The sequence below is a fragment of the Protopterus annectens genome, chromosome 7.part0 (assembly GCF_019279795.1).
Source record: "Protopterus annectens isolate FY-2018-M chromosome 7.part0, PAN1.0, whole genome shotgun sequence".
Lineage (NCBI taxonomy): Eukaryota > Metazoa > Chordata > Ceratodontiformes > Protopteridae > Protopterus > Protopterus annectens.
The window spans coordinates 1,678,337,172-1,678,349,782 of NC_056739.1; the positions used below are offsets into that span (position 1 = coordinate 1,678,337,172).

General features: G+C 39.4%; 1 protein-coding gene across 2 annotated transcripts in view; it reads left to right on the forward strand.

Annotated features, from left to right (window-relative positions):
• ACAN (aggrecan) overlaps positions 1-12,611 on the forward strand; it is a 538,406-nt gene that overhangs the window by 467,477 nt on the left and 58,318 nt on the right. For both annotated transcript variants that reach the window (XM_044078192.1, XM_044078191.1), the window contains 2 exons: positions 42-200; positions 4,619-4,701. In XM_044078192.1, the coding sequence (XP_043934127.1) occupies positions 42-200; positions 4,619-4,701 (242 nt within the window). The remainder of the gene's footprint in view (positions 1-41; positions 201-4,618; positions 4,702-12,611) is intronic.

The following is a 12,611-nucleotide window of genomic DNA, read 5'->3' on the forward strand; positions in this document are numbered from 1 at the left end:
TTAATCTGGACATTTCCATTAATATTGTTATTTTCCTGCAGATTTACAGGTATGTGAAGAAGGCTGGATCAAGTTCCAGGGGCATTGTTACAAGCACTTCTCTGACAGGGAGACATGGATAGATGCTGAGACGAAGTGTCGGGAACAAAGTGCTCACTTGGTTAGCATTTTAACTCCTGAAGAACAGGAATTTGTAAATCGTAAGTATTTGTTTTAGAGTTTTAAACTGTGAGTCAGCAGAGTTTTGTTATTTATTGGAAAAGTGTGATGAGGCCATTCTGGTTTTTAACAATACTTATAACTGTTTCTTGTGGACTGGCAGGTAGATCGCATCTGGGATTTAAGACAAAAGTGTGCAATATCAAGTATGTGTCAGGAGAAATAGAAAATGCACATTGCTAGTTAGACTGGTAATACTAGAGTAGACTGAAAAGAAAAATGGAATACAGTTGTCAACTTTCTGAACTTTGTAATTTGGTATAACAATGCAGTGGTGAAGGTCAGCAAAATGGGATGTGAAGCTAGGAAGGTGGACTTTAGAGATACTGTTCTTACTATCATTGTACAGGACCCTGGTAAGGCCGCATCTGGAGTTCTGTGTATCATTCTAGTGATCACAAATGGAAATCTTAGCCTGACAGCAGATGTAACAGAATAAGTGATTTAGTAGAATAGAGTAGATAGTGTATCAGGAACAAATTAAACAGTTTAGCATGTATACTATGAAAGACAGAATAGGGATATCAACAAAATCCACTGTCATAGAGCAAGTAGAAGAGGTGAAGTAAAAAGACCAAGGATGGATGAGTGAGCTGCATATATGTAACTGCTGAAAGGGAGTGATTTCTGACTTAAGGAAAAAATGGTTTCATAATGAAATTCATGGGACACCAGGACACGTTGCCAGAGACAGTAGAAGATCTTAAGTTAGTGCATAGGACTGATGGACAAATGCATGGGCATGGATAGGCAGGTTGTAGCTTGACATTAGCTTAATTGCTAATACATTATAGGTCTTTTTTTGTCCAAGGCTGCCATTATTAAACATATGTTTTAATAGTGTCAAAGAAATACTGACATGACTTCTTTAGATTTCTCAACTGAAAATCTGGAGAGGGGGATACAATTCTATTAAATGCAGCAGAAATAGTTTCCAATTTTGCTTGATCAGACTTGTCCCAATTAATTGTTTTCCTCTGAGCTTATCTTGGATAAAAGTCAGATGACTGAGAATGTAGAAATAGGAAACCTCATTCCTGCTCAATGTGTTGCTTTTGCCTCTATTGTGTATACTATTTGTAATATATGACCCCCTATCACAGCTGTAAGAACAGAATTGCACTACCTGCCTTAAGACTGGATGGTATAAAAAGGATCATTCTGTAAGAGTCCTGGCATTCCTTGGGCACTTAAGTATAAGTGTCATTTTAATGGAAGTTAACTTCCTTAGGTAACAAAAGTCAAATATAGCTAAAACTGCCAGCAGATATTGTACTTTTATTGTAAGTGTCTGAAATGTTATATTAGCACTTATGAACTCTGCCTGTAGCTGCATAGACATACATTTATGACTCTGACTGATTGATATAAACTATTTGGGAAGTATTATCAAATTATTTTAAATTCCATGCAAAATGAGTGTGGCCTACTATTACCAATTTATTTATGTATAAATGAAATTTCCAAGTATTATCTGATAATGTTCATTCTCTATTTCCATTTTTACTGTATCCCTTCAATGCAGAATTGTTAACTGTTGGCTGAAACAGAATTGTCCAGTGGGAATCTACAGATAAACGAGTAATAAATGTTTTGTTTAGGTACTAGATGTTACATAAAAAAACAAGTATTTATATCTAAAACACTGAAGAGGGCACAGGAAATCCTACTGTCAGAGCACGTGAATCATTTTCATAAACATTCAGAATGCTTCTGGACTTCCATACCTAGGGGATGGAATTGTGGGGAAAAGGTCAAACAGTTGATTAGACTGATAGGTTCATAGGTAAGTACTAGGCTATCTGCCCAAGGGCCTTTATAAGCCTAGCCAGAATGTGTTGACTTTCGCCACCCCCTTAGATTAGTTCCCTGTGCCTCTATCCAGCAGAGCCATTAGTTCCCTGTGCCACTGTCCAGCAGAGCCACTGCAGTGATCCCCGGGCAAATTTTCTGTTTCCCATCCACCCATCAAGGTTTATCTTGAAGAGTGTTAGCGAGGTGCTCTGCCTGATGTATATTGGAATCCTGTTCCAAAGCATGGGGAGTTTCTGGGACAGGAATATATCCCTCCAGCATGTCCTATTAATCGTTGTGGTGAGGTTTATATCTCTAGTGCATGTGGCTCTCTGGGATTTGTTTTTTTTTTTTTTTTAGGTGGAGCATGTCCATCAATTGTGGGTTGGACATAGCCTTGTATGTCAGGCAGAGATCAACTCTGAGTAAGCAGTATGCAACCGAGTACAGCTGGAGTTTCTTGAGTCGGGCTGCAGAGGGCATCTGTTTGAGGCCAGTAATCCTCTTGGTGAGGTACTTTTGTGGTCTTTCCAGTTGTTGCAGGTGTCTTGTAAGGTACATCCCAAATGGGGCATTGTATTTTATGATGGGTCTAATGAGTGATGAGTAGAGGGGCACAATAACCTCTTTTGTTCTACATGCGAACCCTTTTGTGATTAGGTGGGCCACATAGAAGGATTTTCTAACCACCTTGGCAATATGATTATCAAAGGAGAGATTACTATCTACTTGGTTCCCCAGTTCCCTTATTACATTTTTCTGTATTTAGGGGACTACCAACTATGTGGTAGTTCACGGGTACTTTGTTTTTTTCCAAAGGGGATGACTATGCACATTTTGGCATTTAGCTTGAGGCCATGATTTTGACACCAGGTATCCGTCTCAGTGAGACCCTTCTGGAGGGTGTCTGTATCAGCCAGAGAATCAATTATGGTCCCTAGTTTGCAGTCATCTGCGAACTTGGTCAGCCATAGTCCTCCTATGCTTGCCTGTACCTCTGAGAAGTATATACCGAACAGGAGGGGTCTTAGGACTGAGCTCTGGGGGATGCCACTTGTAACCGGTTTAGAGTCGGACATAGAGCCTGCAACTCTCACCATGTGGGTTCTATCCATGAGCCAGTTGGCAGCCCATCTCATGACAAAGGAGTTTATGTTCAAGCTGGTGAGCGTGTCTGTAATACTAGAATGAGGAATGGTATCAAAAGCCCTTACAAGGTCTAGGTAGACTGTGTGGACCTCCTTTCCCTCGTCTAATGCCTTGGTAACTGTCTCAAAGAAGTCCACCAGGTTTAGGAGGCATGATCTGCCCTTAACAAAGCCAAACTGGGTAGGGTCCAAGATTTGGAGGTTCCCAATGTCTCTGTTAATGAGTTCCATGATGATGTGCTCCATAGCCTTGCAGACCAGGCTAGTCAGGCTTATAGGGCAATAGTTCCTGGGGTCCACTGTGGCTCCACCTTTGTGGAGCGGGATAACTGTTGCTGTGCACCACTCTGTGGGTACGTAGCCTGTAGAGAGGCTGAGTTTGAACAGCGTGTTTAGGTGAGGGGTTAGTTCATTTTGTAAGACACAGCCTGAAACACCGTCCGGTCCCATTGAAGCTGTGTTTTTGGCTTTGGATAGGGCTGTTTTAACCTGTGTGTCGGTGATTTACAGGGCCCTGCATTCATCTGGTATGATGACATTTTAGGTAATCCTTTCTTTTCCAAATCAATTGCTCACTCCTCTGTACAGGTGCAGAGAGACAGAACTGTTAATTACTACACTTGGTATGCTAGCCAGATAGAGGACATTTTGATGGTTTCCTTCCAGCTAGCAATGGGCTATCAACGGTACTATTACTAATTAGGGCAGCTCAATGGCGTAGCTTGTAGTGTTGCTGCTTTACATCATTTTGTTCTCTGGTTGGTTCCCAGAAGTGCCTTTTGTGCACACTCTACATGTCCTGCCTGTTTGCATGTGGATTTTCTCCAGGGTCTCTTGCCTCCGTCTACATTCAAATATAACATGATACTGTAACTGATGAGCCTTTAAAGTGTGTATTTTGTGTGTGTGTGTGTGTGTGTGTGTGTGTGTGTGTGTGTGTGTGTGTGTGTGTGTGTGTGTGTGTGTGTGTGTGTGTGTGTGTGTGTGCATTCTGTGATGGGCTGGTGTGCAGGTCTGGGCTAGTTCACTGCCCATTACGCTTGAAGTACTGAAACAGGCTCTGCCTCCACTACAATCCTTAATAATACAAAATGGGTTTTGAAAAATTAGTGAATAAATAATGTATTACCAGTAAGTAGCACTGACACAGGCACTCATGAGAAAATGATGCTTCAAACCTTTTAGTTTGTAACATACTTGGAAAGTACTTCACTGGGTTGAAGTATACTAGATAAAGAAATTTCAAAAATATAAACTTCTGTCATTTTTGTTGTCATTGTGAAGTACATGTTGGTCTGTCTGTAATGGCAATATCCCAGCACTACTTGCAAAACCTTCTAAAAACAATTCATAATATAAAATACAGTTATACAGGCTTTGGAAGCTATGAGCAAAACCTGGATTTCATTTCAATATTTGCCTGACCATTACTTCTCTGATTCTCTTTTCATTTGCAGAAAATGCTCAAGACTACCAGTGGATAGGTCTGAATGACAAAACATTAGAACATGATTTCCGCTGGTCTGACGGTCACTCCCTGGTGAGTTTTACCTGCATAACAGAATTCTTGTTTGATGTCTCACTATGCCCATATGCCTGAAGCTTAAATATTTCCATAGTTTTGTCTTAGATAAAAAAAATGAACTTCTGTCATCTTTGAAAAAGGCAGATCTTGTCTCACATTTGTTCATTTGTTCATCATAAGTGCTAGTTAGAGACAAATGCTCAGCATATCAGACTGTTGTTCCCCTTGATGCCACTTTGTTATGTGCATCGCCCTAACTCCTATTTGTGTGTCTGTGTCCATATACATGCAGAGTGTGTGTGTGTGTGTGTGTGTGTGTGTGTGTGTGTGTGTGTGTGTGTGTGTGTGTGTGTGTGTGTGTGTGTGTGTGTGTGTGTGTACATACAGATAGTATATGAATATATGGTTTCACTTCAGAAGCCTGAATGATCACAAGCCTGAATTGCATAAGCCGGAAGACCAAAAGCCTGAAATTTCATAAGCCTGAAAACTCAAAAGCCTGAATCCCATGACTGAAAATATACAGAACACAAAAAAACGACACACAAAAACACATACAAGATAAAGGATAGCAGTTTTCACCACGTATGGGCAGGGGAGGCAGCCCCCATGCACCCCCCACACCCCCTGCTAATTAAATAATTCAACTTCGAGATTGCACTTTAGTGTAGTGAAGTGCAATCTTGGAGTTAATATATATATGTAGCAGGGGGTGTGGGGGATGCAGGAGAGCTGTCCCCCCTGCCCATACTTGGTGAAAACTGCTATCCTTTGTATTGTATGTGTTTTTGTGTATCATTTTTTTTTTGTATTCTGTATACTTCATTTTTTTTTCGACATTAATGTTCGAAAAACAGCGAATCTGCTTTTCAAGTTGCTGTTTTTACAAATATTAAGGACTGTCGACGTTTTCACTTTCATGGTTTGGAGTCGCTCATATGAGCACTCGAACCACTGTGATTCGAGTTTTTAAAGGTAAACTATATATATTTATATATATATATATATATATATAGAGAGAGAGAGAGAGAGAAACAGTGAAGTATACACACACACACACACATATATATGTGTATGTACATACATATATATATATATATATATATATATATATATATATATATATATATATATATATATATATATATAGAGGAGGATATAAATACACAGATATATTTGCTTCTCTCCTTGGGTGTTTCACAGAAGATTAAAAAGAAGTAACAATTCTTTGTTGTTTTTAGTCAACATATCTATCTTTCATGATGTTTTGCTGTCTGAATACTTATTTCACCAGTGTCTGTTCCTGTTCTGTCCCTTACTGCTTACCTTTCCCCTCTAACTCTGTATGTCTTTTTTTTTTTTAAATTAAACATCCAGTGTGTTTAGGACCTGCTTTTAATTCCTGTCTATCTATGATTTCGATTATCATTACAATTAAAGCCCCCAGTTCATTATTACCTCAGAAAAAAAATGGCTAAGTATTGCTGCACCATTGCAAAAACAGATAAACATTGGCTATAAAAGTGAGATGACCCAATATCAACATCCTGGCACTGAAGGAGCTGTCCAGGTATGCTCGAAATGAGAGGTGGATGTGGGGTCACCCATTTTGAGGGCAGGGATGCAGCACAACTGGCCGTATGGCTGACAGCCAGTAAAGACCAATCTTGCAGAAAGGTTGAGAGATCTGCGGAGTACATTTGTTACAGATCTGCATGGAACATGAGTAAGCTATTGGGGTGGCATGTTGGGATCCATAGTGGTAAGAACACTACAGGATAATGGATGACAGAACTAAGTAAATGATCATTATGGGTGCCATGAAAACAGCATCCAATCACCAGCTTTTACTCAGGTGACAAAAGGGCTGATGGTTGGGAGGCAAATGAGAATAAAAATCACACAGAAAAATGTCTTAGGAGCAGCAGTCTAGTTTTCATACTGATATGCTCTGGAGTGCAGGTGAATCAGCTACAAATTAGAACTAGGAGGAACAATTTCAATTTAAACCTCTCACTTTTACAGTCATGCTAAATGTGGACTGTGACACTTGACATTTGAAGCTGTACATTGAACAGTTCAAGATAAAATCATCATCACTTTCCACTACTGTATATTATGAAGTCAGTTGCCTTTACCAATGAAGTGAAGCATGATGGGAATTCAGGCCCATATCAATCCGTTATCTAATAAGGAACTCAGTGTTTCTTGATTTTTTTAGATCTAAGTAAGTTTCCCATCAGAGCAATGCATTAATATACTAATATGTTGACTTATTCAGAACTCAAAATTTTCTAAGAAGGGATAATGTCATTTCTACCACAGAAACAATATACCAACTGAATTATTTTTAGCTTTTTCAGTAGTTATCAACTTATTGTCACACACACACACACACACACACACACACACACACACACACACACACACACACACTCACAAAATCTACTAAGACCCAACACTGCAACTTTAGAAACTAGATGAAAGCGAAAGGAGAAATTAATAATATGGCCTCACTTTGAGACTAATTTGAAATTCTGCCAAGTAGGCTTGTGATGACTTCTAGCCAAATGTGTTGTCAGAGCTCTCCATAATATTCAGCCCCTACCCCCACCTCTCCAGTAATATAAACACTGACAAATATCTGAAACTAATTCTTAGTACTGTTTCCTAGGTGTTAGTTGGGCAGGGTCCCAAGCACTTTGTGAGAATGCCCCAAAATGATCCAAAAGAGATAGGTTCATAGGTTCATAGGTTCATACTAGCCTAGGGCATTTAGTAGCCTAGCCCATAGTAGTGGCTTTTTTTGCCCCTTTAGTTTTTTTGGCCATATGCCTTTACTATTATTTTGCTTGTTGAGCCTTGACACTGAGCAGTGAGGTAATAGTAGGGTAATATGATCTATCCTTTGATCTCCCATCCATTGGTCAAGATTTCTCCTGAACAATCACAGCTCACATATCCCGATTGCCTCACATTATTCATTTTCTCCCACAGCATGAAGGATCCCTCCATGAATCCCCTCCTAATAGCCTGTCCCCTATCCCCTTAAGTCTCTCCTGTGGTGCTGTCCTTCTAGATTTTTTGATTTTTGGTTTTATTCATCAAATCTATGTTTTGAATTGGGGTTTGACATGGCCTTAGGTCTTTAGGCAGGTCAGCTCTGAGACTGAAGTAGAGCTGGAGAGCTTTCAGTCGGGCAGCATAGACAGATGTTTGAGACCCTTTATCCTTTTAGTTTAGGTTTTTGTGTGAGGAACTTTCTTTTTGTGGCCTGTCTTGAGTGTGTCGTCGGGTACATGGTATGCATTCATTGTGTACAATGATTGGTGATGAATGATGATGAGTATGGACCTCCCTTGATCTAGATGGATGAGAATTCATGATAAGGTGGGCAATGTAGAATTCCTCCTAACCCTAACTACTCTAGCTACGCTAGAATGACAGACATACTATCAATCTGGGTCCCCAGGTCCCTCCTAACTTCTTCTTCTTAACTTCTTTGATTGGATATTATTTAGCTTGGTAGCTAGGGTAATTTTGTTTTTCGGTATGACTATGCATTTATTTTTTTTTTTAATTTTTACTTTAGGGGGCAGTTATCCGTTTCTGTGAGACCCTTCTTCTGAAGGATATCTGTGTCAGATTGTGTTTCTACTGCCCATGCCCCAGTCATCTGCACTTGCAACTGTCAGTCAATACCCTCCTGTGTTTGCTTTTACTTGTAAAAAAGAAGAGTAACACAAGAGTGGGCCCAGGACTGAGCCCTGAATTAAGGCCCCTTCCCACACACAGTTATTGTTTTGGATAGTCCTTTCAACAGTGACAATTTACTAAAATGAATAAAAAAGCAGTAAAAAATATCTTCAGTTTGCAACAGTTTATTTGGTGTTCTCTTTAATATATATTCTCTTTTTTTCTTTGGTCTCCCCGACTACAGACACAGACCTGATTTTATTAATTTTCTCTATCACTCTTGGCATTCTCACCAGTTTGACCTTTCAGAATCTGTCATGAATCCTGCTGTGGCTGCAACCACTTGAATGGGTTGCAATATTTAAGTAGTGAAATAACAAGGGGAGGTGTTTTGGACAGATAAGTCTCCACTGTGATGGATCTTCAGCATGAAATATAGCTAGCCAAATAATGTCGTCACAGCGAAACAGAAGTTTTCCCATAGCAGTGACTTCCTTTATTTTGAACAGGCAGGTAGATTGGATCACTTGGGTTCCTTTTCAGCCATAATCTCATCAGAATAACAGAAAAATCAGTCCACAAGTTAGCAAACAAATGAAACAAAATCATGCAAGAAAGACAAGCTCCTGTAATCATGAAGAGTGTTGCTGGCCTTTGTTCCTGACAATACCGCAGTAAAAAAATAAATCATGGTAGTATTAGGGCTGCAGACTACAGATGATGGTTAGGAGTATGGAGGTATAGAATTAATATACTTATTATATCCTTTACATAACTGCTTAATAATTTACAGTACAGTTTCAGTTTAGACAACTTTAGTTTGCTGTTTTGAATTAAAACAGATAAATTATCAGAATTAAATTACCTGCAGATACACATATGAAAAACTGTCATTTTCCCACCATGAAATCAACTCAGAATCACCTAAGGAGCATGTGCATGGTTTGTGCCCACAGGTGCAGTGCACATCCACAATGTGTGCATCTTAGTGGAAATATGGTCAACAGGCAGGGGCACCCAGGTTATGGATGATAAACGTTATAAAGTAAGGGTCCTTCCTACTACACAGAGACATTCTTCTCAGCCCTCTACAGTAATGAGACAGAGCAAATCTTAATAATAATAATAATAAGCGCATTGCCCATGCCTGTGGAGTATATCACATTAGCATATATACCCAATCAGTATGATTTAGTTGACTGCCTACTTCCACTAGTTGCAGCTCTGATCTGTTACTAGGTTGGGTAGGCCAAGTGTGGTTGAAGTAATGTGATTGTGTGAAGTAAGGTACAAACCAGGGCAAAAGTGTAGCAACAGGGGGGCAAAGGGGGCTACCCACCAACACCAAGCTTTAGGGGGCATGATCCAGAATTTTAATTCCTGCATTCTTTTTTTTGTACCAGTTTTTAAAAAAAAGGCTGATTTGGTACAAATGGCTTACCACAGTGAAAGTTGAGTCCTTTTTATTTTATTTTATTTATTTGGTTATTTATTTATTTATTTTTACTCTTCACTGAAGAGCTGAGGAGGTGTTGGTTGGCTGTAGGAATCATACAAATATACCAATCAGCTTGCTACAGTGAAAGCCAAAAGTCGTGTTTTTTTTTTTTAATTTATTTTTCTGCTCTTCCCTTGAAGAGCTGAGGAGGGTATGGCACTCAGAGGCATAGCCTGCTTATTCAGCTCCAGCTCCTGTAACCATTCTCTGCAATCTTATCTAGTGCTCCTGAAATGCAGGAACTAATCATGATGCATTTTTGCACCCCACCCCACTGCTGAAAGTAGCTCACAGTTGAGAATAAAAACAAAGTTCTATGATCTTACTTGGTACTGCAGAAATGCAGGAATCAATCCAATCCTGTTTTTTCACACCCCACCTTCCACAGCTGAGAAGAAAAAAAAAGAATTAAGCTCTTTTGTTTCTTTAAACTGTAGCAAACTGCTTGCTACATTTGTAAAAAAGCAATTACTACAGTTTGTGTACAAGGAACACAGAGCACCATTAAAAATGGTTTAAACTGTAGCAAACTGCTTGCTACACATGTATAAAGTTATTCTATAGTTTATAACATGAACAAAATAATGCAACACTGGGATTCACCTTAAAGGAAGAAAAACTTCCTTTTTCCTTTTAAACTGTAGCAAATTACTTGCTACATTCGTAGCAAGCAGCTGTTACAGTTAAATCACACATGGAGAGATACAGCTCAGCTTTGGCCACAGATGCCATACTGGCATTTAAAAGCCAGTATGCATTATTAATAAAGAGCAATTGGGATGGCCCAATTGCATTCTGTAACACTTTGAGCTCAGTGCAGCTGCCCCTTAGTCCCACCCTAGCTATGCTACTGCGGTCTTTATATCAGGAACTGGCACTGGGCACTGTATGAGCCAGCTATAGCACTGCAGCAGGGAATTACATTACATCTCTTTACGTTTTAATGTTTCAGTCAACTGACTGCTTGTATAGTGGTGCTGTAGTTGTTCATCTATGTTATGCTGAGCAACACATCACCATTCAATGATACTCTATGCTGGGCTGTGTATTTATGACCTTTCTGACCATAGCTGCACAGCAGTAAATACTGTTAACTGTTCTACAGGGCAGTCCATGATAAACACATTGTGAATCATAGACTATGCTGTGGAGCCACAATTGCCTACCATTGGTGTATCTGAACTTCCCCAGGTATGCTGCGGTTATGTTGTCACATTTGTGTACACTAGGGCTCAGTTGTGTGCTACAGACTGCACACCAGCCCTGAGTGACTATGCACAATGTTTATGAACAGAGCCCATAATACATAATAGTAATATTATAGTGATCAGCTTAGCAGGATGATAATTCAAAATAAAAGCAAACATATAATTTGGTAAGTTCTAACAGGATTAAAGTTGGACCACACTTTAAGCAGATAGAAGATGGGAGTGGCCGGGTAAGTATCATGATGATAACTAAAATCTGTAAGAAAAGAAACAAGAATAAGATGAGGAGATGATAGGGGAAATATGCTGCTAACAAAGAAGGAATTAGTACACCGAAGAAATATGCTATACAAGAACAGAGGTAAGAAAAGGATTCAAATGGTAGGCAGACAAATAAGAAGAGTAAAATGAGTAAAACTGCTTTATCATTGCCTTAAAGACTGCCACCAAACTGGGAGTGGAGAAAGAGGGAGGGAATAAGGGTAGCTACAAGCTTAACAGTTTACCTGAGGTACCTTACTGCAATAAGTAAATGAGCAATTGTAGCTTTGCTTTAATGAGTATTTCAGCTAGGGTATTGTGATAATGCCCCTATCTTACATAAGCTCATGACTTTCATGTTAAAGGAATATTTTTCTCTATTGCATATTATAAGCTATATAATGAGGCTCTTGTGGGACTGAAACCACATAAGTCACAGGAAAGTACAGCTGCATTACTTCCACTTATCTGTAGCAGTAGATGTCTGTAGAACATACTTACTGGCATATGGGTAGTAGCACCCTGCTACTATCCCACTGATAGTCTCTCAAAGCTTAGAGCTCCTCCCACTACCTATTTGTGAATGTGAAGAACCAATCACCTGGAAGGAATAGGACAGCCCTTCAAACTCATAGACAGGACCATTTCAATTTTCTAGGGTCCAACAGGAAGGAAGAGCAGATGAAACACAAGCATTGCGAACACCTACTGTTCCATACCAAATGCCATACTAACACTAAAACAGGATGCTGAACCAAACTTAACAGCACCTCCTAAAACCAATTATATACACTCAATAAAAAGATGGATGGGGGGAGTGTACTGGCAGTAAGGTATCGTGTTCTGCAAACATCTACTGTTACAGGTAAGTGGAACTTAAACAACTGTACTATGTTCAATGAACACACTGTTTTACTGGCATATGAGTAGATTTCCAAATTTACCTAACCTGGAAGGAGGAAGGATAAGGGTCCAGAAGCAACTTGATAATGGTCCTCTTGAACCCTGCACATAATCTATAAAAGTGTTCAGTCTGTAGTGTTTCATGAAGGTTAGGATGGAGTACTAAGTTTCTGATTCTAGAATATGTATAGCGTCAATTCCTTTCCAAAATGTCACTAATAAGGAAAAGGTCCAGGTGAAAAGTGCCTTTACCTTGCTTGGATTTACCTCTCCATGGTAGGTGTAACAAAAGTTGCTTAAAGACAAGTTGACCTTTCTATGCTCCAGAAAAGGAACAAAAAAGGCTTTCAGCCTTCCTA